Source organism: Grampus griseus (assembly GCF_964374135.1).
Source record: "Grampus griseus genome assembly, chromosome: 5".
Classification (NCBI taxonomy): Eukaryota; Metazoa; Chordata; class Mammalia; order Artiodactyla; family Delphinidae; genus Grampus; species Grampus griseus.
Genome location: NC_138998.1, coordinates 11,252,484 through 11,274,367, shown reverse-complemented (window position 1 = coordinate 11,274,367; position 21,884 = coordinate 11,252,484). Strand labels below are relative to the sequence as shown.

At 37.8% G+C, this 21,884-nt stretch overlaps 1 protein-coding gene across 1 annotated transcript in view; it reads right to left on the bottom strand.

Annotated features, from left to right (window-relative positions):
- COL6A5 (collagen type VI alpha 5 chain) overlaps window positions 1-21,884 on the bottom strand; it is a gene marked incomplete at both ends in the record, with an annotated part of 107,889 nt that overhangs the window by 26,893 nt on the left and 59,112 nt on the right. The window contains 5 exons of the mRNA XM_082655016.1: window positions 5,751-5,841; window positions 8,772-9,425; window positions 9,971-10,064; window positions 12,984-13,471; window positions 16,563-16,574. Coding sequence (XP_082511142.1) covers window positions 5,751-5,841; window positions 8,772-9,425; window positions 9,971-10,064; window positions 12,984-13,471; window positions 16,563-16,574 — 1,339 coding nt within the window. The remainder of the gene's footprint in view (window positions 1-5,750; window positions 5,842-8,771; window positions 9,426-9,970; window positions 10,065-12,983; window positions 13,472-16,562; window positions 16,575-21,884) is intronic.

Sequence of the window (21,884 nt, the reverse complement as noted above, 5' to 3'; positions counted from 1 at the left end):
AAAGGGAAAGTTTTAGGTGAACCTATATAACTTTGGGAAATACAACTAAAATATCACAAAAATTTAATATAGTTAATTATTTCTTAGAAGAAAGACAATTGGGTGATAAAAATTTATTTCAATCAAATAATTTATTATACTACAGGGGAATTCTACTAAACATGTAAAGAAGAACTAATACCTATCCTTCTCAAACTATTCCAAAAAATTCAAGAGGACGGAACACTCCCAAATTCATTCTACAAGGCCACCAGTACCCTGAAACCAAAACCAGACAAAGACACTACAAAGAAAGAAAATTACATGTCAATATCTTAGATGAGTACAGATGCAAAAATCCTCAACAAAATATTAGCAGAATGAATCCAAATCCGAATGTATTAGAGGATCATACACTGTGTCAAGTTGGATTTATTCCAGGGACACAAGAATGGTTCAACATACATAAATCAATTAGTGTGATATGCCACATTAAAAAAAGGAAGAACAAAAATTACATGATCATCTCAATATATGCAGAAAAAGCATTTGACAAAATTCAACCTCCATTCATGATAAAAACTCTCATCAAAGTGGGTACAGAAGGAACATATCTCAACATAATTAAAGACCATTTATGGCAAATCCACAGCTAACATATGCAGTGGTGGAAAGCTGAAAGGTTTTCCTCTAAATTTAGGGACAAGATAAGGCTATTTAACCACTTCTATTTAACAGTTTTGGAAGTCCTAGCCACAGCAATCAGATAAGAAAAAGAAATAAAAGGCATTCAAATTGGAAGGGAAGAAATAAAACTGTCCCTATTTGCAGATGGCATGATACTTTATATAGATACCCTAAAGTCTCTACCCAAAAACTATTAGAACCAATAAATGAATTAAGCAAAGTCACAGGACACAAGATTAATATACAGAAATCTGTTGCTTTCCTCTACACTAATAATGAACTATCAGAAAGAGAGAGTGAAAAACCAATCCCATTTAAAATCTCTTCGTGGGCTTCCCTGGTGGTGCAGTGGTTGAGAATCTGCCCGCCAATGCAGGGGATATGGGTTCGAGCCCTGGTCTGGGAAGATCCCACATGCCATGGAGCAACAGTGTCCATGAGCCACAACTACTGAGCCTGTGCATCTGGAGCCTATGCTCCGCAACAAGAGAGGCCACAACAGTGAGAGGCCCGCCCACCGCGATAAAGAGTGGCCCCCGCTTGCCACAACTAGAGAAAGCCCTCACACAGAAATGAAGACCCAACACAGCCAAAAATAATAAATAAATAAATTTATTAAAAAACAAATCACTTCGAAAGGAATAAAATACCAAGGAGGTAAAAGACCCATACTCTGAAAACAATAAAACATTGATAAAGGAAATTAAAGATGATACAAAGAAATAGAAAGATATCCTGTGCCCTTAGATTGAAAGAATTAATATTGCTAAAATGACCATACTACCCAAAGGAGATTTAATGCAATTCCTAACAAAATATCCATGAAATTTTTCACAGAACTAGAACAAATAATCCTAAGATTCATATGAAACCACAAAAGACGCTGAATTTCCAAAGCAAGGTTGAAAAAAAGAACAAAGCTGGAGATACCATCCTCCCAGACTTCAGACTATACTACAGAGCTACAGTAATCAAAACAGCAAGGTACTGGCACAAAAACAGATACAGAGATCAATGGAACAGAATAGAGAGCCCAGAAATAAGCCCACACACTTATGGTCACTTAACCTAGCTATGACAAAAGAGGCAAGAATATGCAATGGAGAAAAGACAGTCTCTTCAATAAGTGGTGCTGGGAAAACTGGACAGCTACATGTAAAACAACGAAATTAGAACACTTTCTTACACCATATACACAAATAAACTCAAAATAGATTAAAGACCTAAATATAAGACCAGAAGCCACAAAATTCCTACAAGAGAATATAGGCAAAACATTCTCTGACATAAATCGCAAGCAATATTTTTTTTTTTGTCTCTGCCTCCTAAAGCAAAAGAAATAAAAGCAAAAATAAAGAAATAGGACCTATTAAACTTAAAAGCTTTTGCACAGCAAAGGAAACAACTGAAAAAACTAAAAGACAACCTATGGTGTGGGAGAAAATATTTGCAAATGATATGACTGATAAGGGGTTAATATTCAAAAGAGATAAATAGCTCATACAACTCAATATTAAAAAAAACCAATTAAAAAATGGGCAAAAGAGCTAAATAGAAATTTCTCCAAAGAAGACATACAAATGGCCAGTAGGCACATGGAAAGATGCTCAGCATTGCTAATTATCAGAGAAATACAAACCAAAACCACAATGAGATAGCTCCTCACACCTGTCAGAATGGCTATCATCAAAAAGTCTACAAATAACAAATGTTGGTGAGGATGAGGATGTGGAGAAAATGGAACCCTGTACACTGTTGGCAGGAATGTAAATTGGTGCAGCGATTATGGAAAACAGTATGGATGTTCCTTAAAAAACTAAAAATAGAGCTACCATATGATCCAGCAATTCGCATCCTGGGCATACATCCAAAGAAACACAAACACTAATTTGAAAAAATATATGAACCCCAATGTTCATAGCAGCACTATTTACAATAGCCAATACATGGAAGCAACACAAGTGTCCATCAACAGATGATTGGCTTAAGAAGATGTGGTATATATATTAAATAGAATATTACTCAGCCATAAAAAAGAATGAATTATTGCCATTTGAAGCAACAGGGATGGACCTAGAGAATATTACACTTAGTTAAGTAAGTCAGAGAGAGAAAGACAAATACTGTATGATATCACTTATATGTGGAATTAAAAAATAATACAAATGAATGTATATAGCAAAACAGAAACAGACTCACAGATACAGAGAACAGACTAGTGGTTACCAGAGGGGAGAGAGTGCGGGGGGAGGAGCAGGTTAGGGGTAAGGGATTAAGAAATATAAACTACTGTGTATAAAATAGATAAACAACAAGGATATTTTGTATAGCACAGGGACTTATAGCCATTATCTTGTAATAACTTTTAATTGAGTATAATCTATAAAAGTACTGAATCATTCTGCTGTACTCCTGAAACTCATATAATATTGTAAATCAACTATACTTCATTTTTTTAAAAAAGCATATACTGATACATTTGTGTAAATTCCCATTTATCCTTCCCTTTCTTGCCATCTGCTTATAGCCTATGAAACACTACTTTGGACTAAATCAAGTCTGATTTGTCACAGAGTTTTAGATAAATGACAAGAAACTCATAGGTTACTTGGGACAAGCAAATAATGTGTCTCAGTTTGATATCAATCTCCACAGAAAATGTAGAAAATAGTCATTTAATCTACCATCAACTTCTCTGAGAAGAATAAAACTATATAAAATATATCTCATTGACACCATGCTTCCTGAAATGGTGTCTACATTTGTATTCTTTGGAGTAAGAATGATAGTTTGAAAATATTGTGTTTTTATATAGGTGACGGTAAAAAACATATTCAATATAAGTTTATTCTTATTCTATTAATGCACCTTTATGCAATTTCAAGTCCATGTTTATGTTTGCATTGATACTGTTGTTTGGCACCTGGTGGTACTACTTTAACTGTTGAGAGTTAATGAGGAAAGGAAATAAAGTCAGACATAATATTATCAACAATACATTCACACCAAGTAAAAGCCAAATGATACAATGACCAGAGTGGGAATGATCGTTTTGCAGTAGTGCAGGTGAAGACAAGTGCTGGGGAATCAAGCACTCACAGAACTGAGTGGGCAAGCTGAGAGCAGAGGTGACTCTGCAGCATGCATCATGTTTTACACATTTTACCAATATGCACCATATTATTAAAAAAATTTTATTGAAACATAGTTAATTTACAATGTTCTGTTAGCTTCAGGTATACAGTAAAGCGATTCATTTATACATACATATATATGTGCATATATACACATATATATGTATATTTTTCAGATTCTTTTCCATTATAGGTTATTACAAGATATTGAGTATAGTTCTCTGTGTAGTCCTTTTAGTTTACCTATTTTATATATAGTAGTATGTATATGTTAATCCCAAACTCCTAATTTATCCCCCTCCCCTGAACCTTTCCCCTTTGGTAACTGTAAGTTTATTTTCTAAGTCTGTGAGTCTATTTCTCTTTTGTAAATAAGTTCATTTGTATCATTTTTTTAGATTACACATATAAGCAATATCATATGATATTTGTCTTTCTCTGTCTGACTTACTTCACTTAGTATGATAATCTCTAGGTCCATCCATGTTGCTGCAAATGGCATTATTTCATTTTTTATGACTGAGTAATATTCCTGTGTGTGTGTGTGTGTGTGTGTGTGTGTGTGTGTGTGTATTATATCTTCTTTATCCATTCATCTGTTGATGGACATTTAGGCTCTTTATATGCTTGTTTATAAAATTTCTTTTTTTAGTTTTTAGGAATTCTCTTTTGGCTAAGCAGAATCATCTAATACATTAAATTACTGTTTTAAATTTGTGCCTTACTGAGTTTCCTTGGGTTTGATGTACGAATTTATTTTTGTTTGATAGTTGCATAGGAATGATATACGTATGGTATTTGCAGCTAGATTTGTGTTTGTACATGTTAAAATATTATATTAAAATGTAGTCCTGTAAGAATCAATTTTCCTTTAAATAAGAGTATTGTTTATTCCATGTTGGGAAACACTGCTTCACAGGACATCAGTGCCATATTGTCCTTCAGAAGGTGTGAGCTGCTGGACGCTTCCTTGTTAAACTACTAAGTATAAATGAAACCTGATATGAGAGGAACATGTATTTGCATGAATACTGAGGAACATTTCATCTTGCCATTTTGGATATATGGGATTTATGGGAAAGACCGCATCTATTTTGAGAAGCTCTTTGCTTAATTGCAATCTGATGGGACAGGGCCATTATGGGCTAACTCTGGGCTTTCACAGGCTGTAGTCAGGGATCCAAGCTTGGTGAAATATAGAGAAAAGCACAGAGCAACCAAATGGGCCATTCTCATTCTGTTTGAGGTTCAAGTCCATTCAGATTAATTATTTATATTTTCACTCAAGATAAAATTTTAAAGAAAATTATTTACATGTGCAATGATATTGTGGGGTCTTTCATGCTGTTTTGGGAATGAAACAATGAATCACATGGAATCCCATACTTCAGTAAGACAAGACATTGGGATAAACTGTAATAAGTGCCTCAGCAGAGGTGTAAAAAGTTATTAAAAAAGGAAAAAATGTGGATTTTGACTGAGTGTAAAGATGGGCTTTGAAGAGGAGACAGGTTTAATCAGGGCCATGAACAATGGGTAGGGTTTCACTGGAAGAAACAGGATCCCAGGCAGTGTGACCAGAGCTCCAGGAGGGTGAACTCCTGGACCTCTGATCACACAAGGCAGACAAGAGTCCAGTGTGGCCAGAACTCAGAGCTTATGATGGGGAGAGATGAGAAGTAAAGTTGAGGTGGGTTGAGACTGAATTTTGGGGTAAATTTCAATATGGAAATTTCTGAGGAAACCATGAATTTTAAAGCAAAATTGTAATAAGCTCATGAGGATGTTATAAAAACATCAATCCTGAAAGCATGCTTGTGTGCAACTTCTGCTACAGAAAATGGAATACATGAAGAGCCTTTCCTTCAGGGACCTTATCTGCCATCAGGCAGTTACACACCCCTCAGTCAATCCATAGTCACTTGTAAATATCAGAGCTTTCTAACTCACAGGAGATTGATACTTTGATTATCCTCTTCCTTTGAATTGATGAGTCTGCAGATGTTCTCAAGCATCAGTGGTGGGTACTGATTGAATCCTCCTATTGAGAGAGGAAAATTATAGTTAGATTTTTAAACTAGAAATTGTATTTGCTAGGGAAAGAGAACTCCAATAGGAATCTTCTTGAAGCAATAAATGTCACTAAAGTATTTCAGCACAATTTGGCTTGGGTGAGAACAGAAAATAGTAGCAACTAGAAATAGCATTCAGAATTTGATTTTAACATTTTGCAGCCAAAAAATTACTGGGATCATGGAAACAGACCTCCTCAAATTGTTCATTTAAGGGTTAATTGTGATGCAGAGACACGATTTCCATATGTTCAGGCTAACATAATTTTATTCTGATCCTATAATACTTTTTCACTCAGACTTATGCTAATAGAAAAAGTAATATTTTAATACATGATGCTATTTCTGTGCTTCTGCACCAATTAACACTGATTTCCTAGGAGGAAAATAATCACAGGAAAGATTTTAGCTAACTGACCTAAATAATATGTTCCTTTACCTCTTTCTATTGTTGTTCTATAAACTGTGGAATACTGAGAAATATATAATTTTCCCCTCATTCAGGAAAATAAATAGGTTTTAGTGAAAGGAAATCTTTGACCATTGAATGATCGAAGACTCTGTGAAAATATCTCACAGAATGTTTATGGTTTTATAATAATCATATTTCTCTTGTTCTAAGATGAGCATTTTTTTCTATTTCTCTGAAATGAGACTATGTCTTCTAATCAATTGCAGTTGACAGTTGCTATTGGTGAGGAAGGAATCGTGATGCCATTGTTATCGCCTGTACGTGTGGGAACAACAAACGTGCCAGCACCAAAACTTGTAGAATTGGGGTCAGCAGTTTAGAAAAAATTTCCGGAAGTATTAGTAAAGGAGACTTTTAACCTCTACAAACCAAGTGGTTATGGGAAGACAGTGAATTGGATGTGTTTAACAACATTGCTCAGATGGAAATCAAAAGTAAGCTAGCTCTAATAATTGCAAAGCCTAATTTAAGAGCCTAGCAAGACCAGTTTTGTGTTATTTCATAGAGTCTTTTTAAAGTACTGCTCTATTGGAGTGCATTGACATATACACACTACTATACATAAAATGGATAACTAATAAGGACCTACTGTATAGCACAGGGAACTCTTCTCAATACTCTGTGATGACCTGTATGGGAAAAGAATCTTAAAAAGAGTGGATTTATTATATGTATGGCTGATTCACTTTGCTGTGCAGCAGGAGCCGGCACGGTATTTTAAATCAACTATACTCCAACAAAAATTAAATTAAAAAAAGATTTTCTAAAAAAATCCATCATCGATCTTGATGGTATAAAGAAAAATATTGCATGGGAAAAGATGGATATCAATGACTCTGAGTCAAGAAAGAACTCACAAAAGTCAAATTTTGACTAGAAGAAGTTTTAGGAATGCCTTAACCAAGTGTATTTCACATATATTCCCTTTTTATGTACGCACGAGAGTGACATATCATAGTCTGTCTAAAAGAACTCTTTTGAAGACTATAAAATAAAAAAACTCTAACAGGAATGTCAGTATCAACATTTAACTGGAAGCACTTTTTCTTTCATTTTTCATAATACAATGGTGCATTATACAATGGAAGGCATTTAGAGTTAAAGAAATAACATGATATTCCCAAAGGGGTAATTACTGGATTCTTCAGTTGAATATGAGTCACAGGAGAAAGGGGAATCTCCTTCTGCAATGAAGAGTGAACCTCCAAGTGAACTTGGAAGAGTGAACTTCCAAGACGTTGTCACTATGGTGGTATTGAAGATTCCTTGGTGGAATCTTCCTGGGGTGGAAGACTCCTATGGTGGTGGGATTGGTTCCAACAGAACCTAACTCTACACTTGTCAGATTCCCAGAAAGAAAAGGTTCAGCTCTGATTCCATGGGATCCTCTAGAGCAGGATTTCTCAACCTCAATGCTATTGATATTTTGGGCTGGATTGTTCTTTGCTGTGGGGGGCGCCCTGTGCATTGTAGGATATTTAGCAGCATCCTTGGTCTCTACCCACTAAATACCAGTAGTATCCTCTCTCTTAGTTCTGACAACCAAAATTGTCTCCAGACATTTCCAAATGTCATCTGGGGGGCAAAATCATCCCCAGTTGAGAACCACCTCTATAGAAAGAGCATTTCTCACACCACTTGCGGTGAAGGACAAGGTATTTTTATTTCTAGCCTTTTGCAGACTGATACTTTTGGTTTATATCTTGTTCAATGAGACAATGTCCACTGTTTATACACTTGTATAATGTGGCAATGTCACATTGCTTTAAAAGTTTCTAGATGCTTATTCTCAGTTTCTGTATTTCTTTCTACTCATCAGTTTATGGACTAACATGGTCCAATGGGTAACACTTTGTAGTGCATTGGCCTAGAACCTTTCTACTCAAAGTGTGATCTGTGGACCAGAAGCATTGACATCACTGAAGAACCTGTTAGAAATGCAGAATATTAGGCTCCATCCTACAGATACTGAATCAGAACCTCCATTTTAACAAGATTCCTGTGTGGTCTGTATGCTCAGACTCTTTGGGAGTAGCACTCTCACACAGGTCTCCAGGGTACTCCAAGGTTGGAAATAAACCAGATGTAGCAGGGAAAACTTTTATTTAAATGCTCAACCTGGAGACCACCTAAGAGCTGCTAGAACTTCTTTACGTTGAGCAAGTGAAGTTCAGGAGATCTCCAGTCACTCTGTTCCTTCTAGTGCTGAGATTTTGGCTAAGAGACATTATATCATGAAAAAGGTCTCACTGCATTATGACCAAAGCATAAACAGGGTATAACCAAGATGTGTCCTATTCCTGTCCCCTTTTCACCATCTAATTCACATATTTTGGTTAGCTATAGATACAGAGGTATGTTAGGTTATCAATACTACTAACAAACACTAATTTATTAAAACAAAGAGAAAACAAAATAGTGACTTACGTCTAACTGAGTACACAAATGGCTTTAAAAACTTCACAGCGTAATCCAGGTTTGGTTTATGAATTCTCCCAAGCTGTATCAGATGGTGATCAAGTGGGTGGCTGGCTAGCTCCTCCATGTCCTCCTTATGTGTAGAGCCCAGAGAAATCACAAATATGACATAGCCTTGACACTTGGCCCTCAGAGCCATCTTCTTTAAGAATTCCTTTCTCTCATGATTTCCTCCAGCAGAGACTACAAAGATGACTCTATGTTTTCTCAGTCTGGGTGTTCCTGGGAAGAGATGCTCCACAGCCCACAGTAGGGCACGGCCAATGGTGGATTCTCCATTTAGCTGTTGGAGGTAAGTCTGGATGTGCCTCTTCATTAGAGCTTGATTGTCATAAGTTGTAAACTCAAACTCTGTTTTTACCGCATCTTTCTTCCTCTCATCCCAAGGAGAGTAGCTCAACAAGGCAATCCTATCACCAGAGTCTGAGGTTACAGGGTCTGAGGCAATATCAAAGTTGTCAAGCATTGAGCTTACCAAGGCTTTGACATCCTTAAACTCATCACTTGCTGTATTCCTAGAATTGTCTAAGAGGAAGGCGACATCCATGTATGAATTTTCAGGTAAGAAAATCTCTTTCTTGCAAGTATTTGGAAAGCATTTATCTGAAAACACATAGAGACTTATCATTGGTTCAATGTTGGCACAAGAAGACACTGTTGTTTGAGATCTTCAAGTGAAAAGGGACTGATTACCAAAAATTAATCATCTGATCAATACCTCTTCAATCTCACATCATTTAAATTAATAAGGAATTTTCAAAATCCCCATAATTTCTGTGGCCACTAGCAGACGATTTGGGAATGTCTTTGTTGAAAGCAGATGTAAGTAAGATGTATACTTAAAGTGTATAAGACATGTCCAAACTCTTTTAGAAAATATTTTAAATATTTTAGAAGCTTTTGATACAAACTATCAAATTGTCCCCAGGAAAAGCCGAATCAATTGGGATAATCTTCTAAACCAATTTTCACATTCTATGGAAACTTCAAACATTACAGAGATTGAAACTCTGACATATGGTGTTGAAAGATCGGAAAACTTAGAATCTACAATCAAAAATATAATTCTTTGATAAAGGTAGATTTAATAACTCACCCAGAAGACATTTAAGTGTTTCAGCACAATAAATTCTTCTCATTAGTCTTACCATAGCAAAGAGTACAGTGCCGAAGTCTTTCTAATGGTTCATATTCCCCATTTGGAGGAACAGGAAGCACCTGAAATGTTCCCGTGTTGTCAAACTGTATCGAAAAAGAAGTATATGCTTACTTGCTCATTTTCTTTAGTCATCATCAGCAATACACTGTGCACACACTTTAAGAGTTTGAAAAACACCTAACTAATCACCATCACCTTGCATTGTAGCCCATTGCTCTATTCAGTGCAACTTTATGCATACACACACACACACACACACACACACACACACACACTATCCCCCCTTGATCCTAAACATAACCCAAGGAAGCATATAGAACAGGTATGAGCAACCCAATTTTATGATGAGGAAACTACCACAAGTTAACCACAAGATTCACCCACTGGGGTAGATATTAATATCTCATTCTTATCTCCAAACCTGTAATTCTGCACTGAATTTTCACACACCTCTGATTATGCACCAGCTGTTTATGTACTATACATCAGTTTCTGGGGTTGGGTCTTGCAGAAATTTTACATTCACAAGTTTCCTTTAGCCTCTTTAAGTAGTGATTCCAACTATTTCCAACCAATCACACTATCTAGAAGAAGGCATATCTTTCAGATGTCAAGTGGATTTCTCCAATCACAAATTCCAATCAAAAGTTTATTCCATATTACTCAGCCATAAAATAAGTGAAATAATGCCATTTGCAGCAACATGGATGGGCCTAGAGATTATCATACTAAGTGAAGTCGGAAAGAGAAAGACAGATACCATGTGACATCACTAGTGGAATCTAAAATATGACACAAATGAACATATCTACAAAACAGAAATAGACCCCCAGACATAGAGAACAGACTTGTGATTGCCAAGGGGGTGGGAGGGGAGGGACGGATTGGGAATTTGGGATTAGAAGGTGCAAACTATTATATATAGAATGGATAAACAACAAGGTCCTACTGTATAGCAAAGGGAACTATATTCAATATCCTGTGGTAAACCATAATGGAAAAGTATATAAAAGAGAATGTATATGTATGCCTATATATATATATATGTGTGTGTGTGTGTGTATACATATATATATATATAACTGAATCACGTTTTGTACAGCAGAAATTAACACAGCATGTAAATCAACTATACTTCAAATTTTAAAAGTTCTATTCCAAAAGGATGTAGACAGAGGACACTAAGTCTATTCAAAATTCTTGGTAGTACACTGCCTGATTTTGTCTGTTTCTTGATTATATTTTTGCTTTGATACTCACTGAGATGGGCAATATATAGCATTCATTCATTCAGACTCAATAACTATATATTGGGCATTTACTCTGTATGAGGCACCATGCAATACAGACAATTTAATTACAATAATAGAAATCTATAATTCCCAGGTGATGAGGGGATCTCTCAATCAACAGAGATGCTCATGCTTTTGTTCTTTCTCCCTTGTGAAATTAAAAGGTAGAAAAACCACCCCCTCTGTTTTTCTGTAAAGTGCTGACTGAGCATTTGGTAATATTTATTATCATCCCAGCCTTATAGTTAGAAAGTAGCTACTACATTCCTACTCTCTAGTTTTTATGAAACTGGATACTTTGGGTGTCATTTTGTGTTTGACCTTGTTGGTCCCCCATGTAAAGATTAACTGCAACCTTGGTAATCAAGGAAGTTTATTCACAGGGGTCAACCACATGCTCTTCATTCATCCATGCAGTCATTCAACAAATATTTATTGAACGCCTACAATGTTAAATAGGTAATATTCTAGGTGCTGGGGATACAGAAATGAACAAAGCAGATAAAAACTCTATCCTACATTCTAGTGGGGAGACATATACCATAACAAAACCAATAAATAAATTATCTATGTTGGGAAGTAATTATTTTTATAGAAACTACTTCAAATTCCTACAATCCTTTCTGTCAGGATCTATTCTCCCTATGACTCCTATTTCCAAAATATTCATGGATATCTTACGATTATTGACTCTCTTCATGTTATAGAGGGCTTTTCTTTTTATAGTAGACATGTGTATTTGTGTAAATATAGACCTTTATAAGGCTTCCCTGGTGGCGCAGTGGTTGAGAGTCCGCCTGCCAATGCAGGGGACACGGGTTCGTGCCCCGGTCCAGGAAGATCCCACATGCCGCGGAGCGGCTGGGCCCGTAAGCCATGGCCGCTGAACCTACGCGTCCAGAGCCTGTGTTCCGCAACGGGAGAAGCCACAACAGTGAGAGGCCGCGTACCACAAAAAAAAAAAAAAAAAAAAAAAAAAAAAGACCTTTATAACCTCTTGGATGACATAATGATTCCACCCAGGTCCAGGAGCATGTATTTCATGGATAATGAGTAGATTTTAAAATAGTTGAACAGTAGATGGAGAAGTTCTTCAGTTTGCAGGGAGAAAGAGGGAAGCACAGATCCCATGAGAATCTGTGAATCCAAAAGTGATGGAACCTCTCTTGGGAAAAAGGTTCATACCCATCAAAGTTTTACACCTTAAGGGTTCAAAAACCCCATAAACTTCACCCATTACAGGTTAAGTCCAGCTGTTCAATGAGATTCAGCTAGCAGATGACAGATTTGAGAAACACCAGGTTGGCAGAGGGCTGGTAAAGCATTATATTGATAGCCCTATTTCAAATCTTGATTTAGCCACTTAATAGCTGTACAAAATTGAAGAAGTCACTCAAACTCTCTGGGCCTCAGTTTCCTGATTTTTAAATGGAGATAACGTGAATTTACTTCAGAGGGTTGGCAAATGCCTGAGTGTTTATGTAAAGCTCTAGGGACAGTGCCTGGTGCCCAGCAGGACCTGAACAAAGGTGGCTGCTATCATTGGCTACTGTGCTTATTAAAAATTGGATTTCAGACCCTGGCAACAATACAGCTGTGAAAATTGCAAAGGAGGTCAAGAGGCCACATCTGTCCCCATACTCCCCAGTATTCCTGTCCTGCCAGTACTAATATCTTAAAAATAAATACGTTGACCAGGGAAGTACTTACCTCAAAAGCCTCCTCAAGGGAAACTCTTTCATTAAAAGCAAAGACTGCAGGGCTGATATCCAAGGCACTAAACTCCATGGTGGCCGTGATGATGGATGACCTACTGGCAGATTGTCCATTGCTAAAAAACACAGCGACTCTCTGCACATTGGCTCCTGCTAACATCCGCTTGAAGATGTTCCGAGCCACAAACTTCATCGAGTTACCAATGTCTCGGACTTCTCCGGAGTTTTGATATTTAATTTGGGAAAGAAGCTGGAGGAGTTGCTTCTTACTATGGTAGTCAGACCCACGGATGAGGTAGTTGGTGTCTAAGTCGAAGGAAACCACGACAACTCTTGCTCCCACAGGGCAATTATTTTCCCTGATGTGAAGGTCATTGACAATAGAAATGATGATGTCCCTCGTTTCATTAAATCTCTGCTCTGTGATATCGTAGGACTGGTCCAGGGCAAATACTAGCTCTGTTGGATACACTGGACACTTTTCTACAAAGATGAGAAGCAAAAGTATTAAGTTATTTCACTGGGTCAAAAGCCTTTCCCATTCCCTTTACTCCAGTGAGATAGGTTGACACTGAAGTCTGGGAAAATGCAAGTGTCACGTAAACCCTAGAACCAGAGGTACCCACATGTAAAGGGAGGAAAAGACTCTCCTTTGTTAGCCTGAAGGTGTTACCTAAATACAGAGCAGTGATATTTTGCTATATAATGCTCAGACTTCACTGCCCACCATCATTCTACTATTTAAAAAGAAATTGGAAGGAGTATTTGAGCTGATGGAACTTGCTGTATCTTGATTGTGGTGGTGATTACATGAATCTATGCATGTGTAAAAACCGAACAAAAGAGTGAATTTTACTGTATGGAAAATTTTTAAAGGAAACTATGGCTTATCAGAAAATCTGAAGGTAAGGTAACCCTCTTGCACTGTTGGTGGGAATGTAAATTGATACAGCCACTATGGAGAACTGTATGGAGGTTCCTTAAAAAACTAAAAATAGAATTACTATATGACCCAGCAATCCCACTACTGGGAATATATCCAGAGAAAACCATAATTCAAAAAGAATCATGTAACACAATGTTCACTGCAGCTCTATTTACAATAGCCAGGACATGCAAGCAACCTAAATGCCCATCGACAGATGAATGGATAAAGAAGATGTGGTACATATATACACTGGAATATTACTCAGCCATAAAAAGGAACGAAATTGGGTCATTTGTAGAGACGTGGATGGATCTGGAGACTGTGATACAGAGTGAAGTAAGTCAGAAAGAGAAAAACAAATATTGTATATTAACGCATATATGTGGAACCTAGAAAAATGGTAGAGATGACCAGTTTGCAGGGCAGAAATAGAGACACAGATGTAGAGAACAAACATATGGACACCAAGTGGGGAAAGTGGTGGTGGGGGGTGGTGGTGGTGTGATGAATTGGGGGATTGGGATTGACATGTATATACTAATATGTATAAAATGGATAACTAACAAGAACCTGCTGTATAAAAAATATAAAATTCAAAAAAAAATCTGAAAGTTTATTCTCTTCAAAAATCTTCAGAAATGGGGCTTCCCTGGTGGCGCAGTGGTTGAGAGTCCGCCTGCTGATGCAGGGGTCACAGGTTCGTGCACCGGTCCAGGAAGATCCCACATGCCGTGGAGCGGATGGGCCCGTGAGCCATGGCCGCTGAGCCTGCGCGTCCAGAGCCTGTGCTCTGCAACGGGAGAGGTCACAACAGTGAGAGGCCCACGTACCGCAAAAAAAAAAAAAATCTTCAGAAATGATCTACTAATAATGATAAAGTCAGCTGGAAGATTTTCATCCACTTATGTGCAAACATTTATTGAGTATCCACCATGTGAAATGCAGGGTAACATGTGCTGTGAGATACATATGAAGATGAACAAATCCAAGTTTGCCCTCGAGGAACTTGTCTGGGGAAGATCACGATATTGAAAGGTAGAGAGTGATTATTATTCTTCACAGGGATTCAGAGGACAAAGAGGCTGTTTCCAGAGAGAGAGGATTTCAGGGGCTTTGGGATGACAGCGAGGGTGGCAGGAGGAAGGGGGCAGCACAGTGGACCATGGCAGGCTTTCAACAAGCTATTATAAAGATGGGACTGTCTGTAATCTCCAACTCAATCCTAATAGTTTTATGATGACTGCACTTTGGGAATTTCATAGGTAATCTGCCCTATGTATCAAACCAAACTTTTCAAAGTCCTTGTTAAAGTCTGAACACAGGAAGAGAAAATGAAATTATTTAAAAATTAAGCACCCCCTCATCTACATCTACTCTCCCCAACCTAGCTAACTATCAAAATGCATAAAACTCAAAATATAGCATCTCCCCACCATTGTTACCAGTAACAGAAATAGAAGAGGAAGTGTTGATTTTGAGATGTATTTTGAATCAAGACATTTTGCTGTGAAGAAATTTTTAAAATATGCAAGCCAATAATGAAAAAGAAAATGAGAAAAATGGACTATGCCTTATTTCTTAGCCCTATACTAAAAATGATTAATGAAGTGGTAGATAGCATCTTCAGACCTATCATCACAGATTTTCCTAGAAGGCAGCACCAGTTTCCATTTATTTTTAATCTCTCCCTTTCTTAGTGCCCAGTAGGGTACCTGATAAATTTAATTCAAACCCCTGAAGTTTTACTGAGTGCTTAGATTTACTAAGATTTTTTTTTTTTGGAATAAAGTGAATGGTGCCAAACTTTGGGATGAGCTCAAAGATCCGGTGGATCTATGTCAGCAGGCCTCTAGGAGACCAGGAGCTCTTGGAGTTGACTTAACCGGCTCAGGGGTGACATCATCCGAGGGGTCTAAGGCACCACAGAACACCGACTGTAGTCTAGGCCCCAAGAAGACCATCCTCCATGCTCTGGGTCAGGCTGACGAGTGGTGGGCACATGGAGGTGAAAGCTGTGAATGGAGGTCAGAGAGAGGAAAGGAAACATCACCCGTCCAAGGAGCCAGTGTCCACGGACTCAGCAGCAGATGGAACAACAGAATGGGTCAGGCAGCGAGCAGCCCTGCACTGAATTGCCCAGCAACACAGGACCTACCCCGTGAAGAAAATTAGTTGGAAACTGGCAGGACCTGGAAAGAACAGCAGTGTGAAAGATCTGGGAGCTGGCGGTCAGCATTTTATAGTTAAGTCCAAACATGACACTTAAAATTATAGTCATAATAAGTGTCTGCACAGAAGGAAGAAGTCTCTTTTCCCATGGGGATGAGAGTTTCTTTTTTTTTCCTTTGTGAAGTGTTTATTCAAATATTTTGCCCATTTACTTTTTTTTTTTAATTTATTGAAGTATAGTTGATTTACAGTGTTGTGTTAGTTACAACAAAGTGATTCAGTTAGACATACATATATATATCTATTTTTTCCCAATTCTTTTCCCTTATAGGTTGTTATAAACTATTGAGTATAGTTCCTTGTGCTATACAGTAGGTCCTTGTTGGTTATCTATTTTATATATAGTAGTGTGTATATGGTCTTGTCAGAATGCAAGAATTATTTCAGCAAGCTGCATAATATGGTAAGAATACTCACCTTTCCAACAAGCTATAAAGAGGAGAGAGAGAGAAAGAGTCTGTTACACTTTTGGAATGCTGACTGAAAATAATCCAAAAAATAAAATTTCAACAAAGTTTAATATTCTGTTTAACTCTAATTGCAAATGGGGCTAGTTTCTAGTAACAGGAAGCCAAGGTTAAAGGATGGAGGAGGGTGGACACAGAAGTTTATTATTTTGTGGATCTTCCTGACCTTTCCTCCTTGTGAGCTGTGGCCAGCAGACATTAGCAGAATTCTGGTTGAAATTTGAATCACTGATCACTTGTTTTAGAAACAGAACAGATGAGCCTCTGATTAAAAGGTAAGATAGCTAAAATTCAATTTGTTTTGTCTCTATTTTACAGCCTTCTGAGAGCCATTCAACAAGGCAGGACTAAAATACGGGGTCTTATTTTCTTCCCTGATGAGCACCTTGGGAACCTCTATTTTTCTGCAGAGCTGTGGAGATTTCCAAATGAACTTCGTCTCTGCTAAAAAAAATACAGCTCCTGTGTTTGTGTGATCTTGTATCCAGACTGAGGGAATCCCCTGCTTTCTCCCGAGCATCTGGTTTCTCCAAGTGATTTACCTGGTAAGCATGAGATGTAACAGGGGGAACTATTGGCAAATCTTGAAGAAAGCACAGGCCTGACAATTTCCATGTTCATTTTACTCAATTCCTAGGAAGCAAATGAAGCACTCCAAGACAATAAAAGATTTTACTAGCCCTGTCAACAAACTGGTCATCCATCCTGCTGGCCCACAGCCCACAAACACCCTCACATCAACCCTAGGAACATTTTTGTTTGTCTTCATCCTACAGTTGCTGAGATGCTGACTGCCAACAGAGAGCACACAGAACTCACGGCCTCCTCTGCATCTCAAGGCCTGAAATAGATCTCTCTTCCTGACTGAGAAGTCCCATTTGTTAACTTCCAGCCCAGCTGTGAGGCCAGAAGAACAAACTCTAGAATTAGGTGCATTTGTCTGAGTTTCAGTCTGGGGAAACTACTTGACCTCTTTTAGGGTGTTTCTTTTTTTTAATTTAGTTTTTCCTGAAAATTCTCTTTTTTATGTCTCTCCTTCTAAGACTCCAATTACTTGGGCCCTCCTGTTTTATTCCCAACCTCCCTTTCTCTCTCCTTTCTCCCCAGCTTCCTAGATCTCTTACTTTATTCTGGGGGAAGTTCCCACCCACCATCCCAGGGCCCTCATGCCAGTGCGTCTGGAGCTGCTGTAGGGCTGAAGAACAAACATGGTGCAGCAGGAGTCCAACCTTGCAGGGCATCTGAATTAGCTCCAAAGGCCTGTCACCCAAACCCCTATCTCAGTTCTGCATTCTAGAGTTCCATGCTCTCTGATCAGCACCCTGTCTGGTTATAGACTCTGCCCACTCCACAACAATCCCTTAATTTCTTGGCTAACTCCTTTCATGCAGTGTTGGAAAATGCCCTCACACCCCAAATCCTCCAAGATAGGTATTCACCTCCCTGCCCCTTCCACCCCTTGGGTCTTCCCTGATTTAGATCACACACTCCTCTCCCTACAATAGCTCTCCTCTTGTCCTCTCCCTGTGCCCCAGGCTGGTTCTCACCTCCTCCCTGTGCTGGAGAGCCTTTCAGCTCTCAAGTGACATCTTTGACATGGGTTCCCCCACTCAACATTGGAGTTTTCTCCACTGGCTGCTTCTTGCCTCTTTCCAAGTTGCCCACACTTGGTGGGATTTCCTCATCTCTGCAGTGCCATTTTTTCTGGTGTTGGGCCCACTCTTTTTGCTAATGCATCTCCCTGGGTTCATCTCTTGGAATTCTATTTCTGTCTCTCTAGTTTCACATCCTTTGGAAGCTCATTCATCCCTGCGGCTCTAAGGATGTTAGTAACTCCAGCTTCCATTCTGCCTGTAGATCATTTCACTTTAGGGTCTACACAGCATTCCTCTGCCTCTAAAATGTTTAAACTCATCACTTCTTCCTACCAATAGATTTTCTTCACAATTCTTCCTCTGTCTTCTCATCCTCAGTGGTACCAAACCTCTCCCGCTGTGGTCTTAGAGTTTTTATTTATTTATTTATTTTAAATTTTATTTTAATTATTTATTTTTTTATACAGCAGGTTGTTAGTTATCTATTTTATACATATTAGTGTATACATGTCAATCCCAATCTCCCAATTCATCCCACCACCACCTCCTCCCCCCGGCTTTCCTCCCTTTGTGTCCATATGTTTGTTCTCTACATCTGTGTCTCTATTTCTGCCTCGCAAACCGGTTCTTCTGTACCATTTTACCAGATTCCACATAAATAAATTAACATACGATATTTGTTTTTCTCTTTCTGACTTGCTTCACTCCATATGACAGCCTCTGGGTACAACCATGTCTCTACAAATGACCCAATTTCATTCCTGTTTATGGCTGTGTAATATTCCATTGTATATATGTACTACATCTTCTTTAGCCATTCGTCTGTCAGTGGACATTTAGGTTGCTTCCATGACCTGGTTATTGTAAATAGTGCTGAAATGAACATTGGGGTGCATGCATCTTTTTGAATTATGGTTTTCTCAGGGTATATGCCCAGTTGTGGGATTGCTGGGTCATATGGTAATTCTATTTTTAGTATTTTAAGGAACCTCCATACTGTTCTCCATAGTGGCTGTATCAATTTACATTCCCACCAAGAGTGCAAGACGGTCCCATTTATTCCACACCCTCTCCAGCATTTATAGTTTGTAGAGTTTGCCATGACGACCACTCTGACTGGTGTGAGGTGATAACTCATTGTGGTTTTGATTTGCATTTCTCTAATGATTAGTTATGTTGAGCATCTTTTCATGTGCTTCTTGGCCATCTGTATGTCTTCTTTGGAGAAATGTCCATTTAGGTTTTCTGCCCATTTTTGGATTGGGTTGTTTGTTTTTTTAATATTGAGCTACATGAGCTGTTTATATAATTTGGAGATTAACCTTTTGTCCATTGATTCATTTGCAAATATTTTCTCCCATTCTGAGGGTTTTCTTTTCATCTCATTTATAGTTTCCTTTATTGTGCAAGAGCTTTTAAATTTCATTAAGTCCCATTTGTTTATTTTTGTTTTCATCTCCATTACTCTAGGAGGTGGGTCAGAAAAGATCTTGCTGTGATTTACGTCAAAGAATGTTCTTTCTATGTTTTTCTCTAAGAGTTTTATAGTGTATGGCCTTACATTTAGTTCTTTAGTCCATTTTGAGTATATTTTTGTGTATGGTGTTAGGAAGAGTTCTAATTTCATTCTTTTACATGTAGCTGTTCAGTTTTCCCAGCAGCACTTATTGAAGAGACTGTTTTTTATTCATTGTTTATCCTTGCCTCCTTTGTCACAGGTTAATTGACCATAGGTGCGTGGGTGTATCTCTGGGCTTTCTATCCTGTTCCATTGATCTATATGTCTGTCTTTGTGCCAGTACCATACTGTCTGATTACTGTAGCTTTGTAGTATAGTCTGAAGTCTGGGAGCCTGATTCCTCCAGCTCCATTTTTTCCCCTCAGGATTGTGTTGGCTATTTGGGGTCTTTTGTGTCTCCATACAAATTTTAAGATTTTTTTGTTCTAGCTCTGTAAAAAAATATCACTGGTAATTTGAGAGGGATTGCATTGAATCTGTAGATGGCTTTGGGTAGTACAGTCGTTTTCACAATATTGATTCTTCCAATCCAAGAACATGGTATATCTCTCCATCTCTTTGTGTTATCTTTGATTTCTTTCGTCAGTGTCTTATGGTTTTCTGAGTACAGGTCTTTTACCTCCTTCAGGAGGTTTATTCCTAGGTATTTTATTCTTTTTGTTGTGATGGTGAATGGGATTGTTTCCTTAACTTCTTTTTCTGATCTTTCATTGTTAGTGTATAGGAATACCAGAGATTTCTGTGCATTAATTTTGTATCCTGCTACTTTATCAAATTCATTGATTAGCTCTAGTAGTTTTCTGGTGGCATCATTAAGATTATCTATGTATAGCATCATGTCATCTGTAAACAGTGACAGTTTTACTTCTTCTTTTCCAATATGTATTCCTTTTTCTTCTTTGATGGCGGTGGCTAGGACTTCCAAAACTATGTTGAATAATAGTGGCGAGAGTGTACATCCTTGTCTTTTTCCTGGTCTTAGAGGAAATGCATTCCGTGTTTCACCATTGAGAATGATGTTTGCTGTGGGTTTGTCGGATATGGCCTTTATCATGTTGAGGTAGGTTCCCTCTATACCCACTTTCTGGAGAGTTTTTATCATAAATGAGTGTTGAATTTTGTCAAAAGCTTTTTCTGCATCTACTGAGATTATCATATGGTTCTTATCCTTCAGTTTGTTAATATGGTATATCACATTGATTGATTTGTGTATATTGAAGAATCCTTGCATCCCTGGATAAATCCCACTTGATCATGGTGTATGATCCTTTTAATGTGTTGTTGGATTCTGTTTGCTAGCATTTTGTTGAGGACTTTTGCATCTATATTCATCAGTGACATTGGTCTGTAATTTTCTTTTTCTGTAGTATCTTTGTCTGGTTTTGGTATCAGGCTGATGGTGGCCTCATAGAATGAGTTTGGGAGTGTTTCTTCCTCTGCAATTATTTGGAAGAGTTCAAGACGGATGGGTGTTAGCTCTTCTCTAAATGTTTGATAGAATTCACCCAGGAAGCCATCTGGTACTGGACTTTTGTTTGTTGGAAGATTTTTAATCACAGTTTCAATTTCATTACTTGTGATTGGTCTGTTCATATTTTCTATTTCTTCCTAGCTCAGTCTTAGAAGGTTATACCTTTCTAAGAATTTGTCCGTTTCTTCCTGGTTGTCCATTTTATTGGCATAGATTTGCTTGTAGTAGTCTCTTAGGGTGCTGTGTATTTCTGTGGTGTCTGTTGTAACTTCTCCTTTTTCATTTCTATTTTTATTGATTTGAGTCCTCTCCCTCTTTTTCTCAATGAGTCTTGCTAATTGTTTAACAATTTAGTTTATCTTCTCAAAGAACCAGCTTTCAGTTTTATTGATCATTGCTACTATTTTCTTTGTTTCTATTTCATTTATTTCTGCTCTGATCTTTATGATTTCTTTCCTTCTGCTAACTTTGGGTTTTGTTTGTTCTTCTTTCTCTAGTCCCTTTAGGTGTAAGGTTAGATTATTTATTTATGATTTTTCTTGTTTCTTGAGGTAGGCTTGTATTGCTATAAACTTTCCTCTTAGAACTGCTTTTGTTGCATCCCATAGGTTTTGGATTACTGTGTTTTTGTTGTAATTTGTCTCTAGGTGTTTTTTGATTTCCTCTTTGATTTCTTCAGTGATCTCT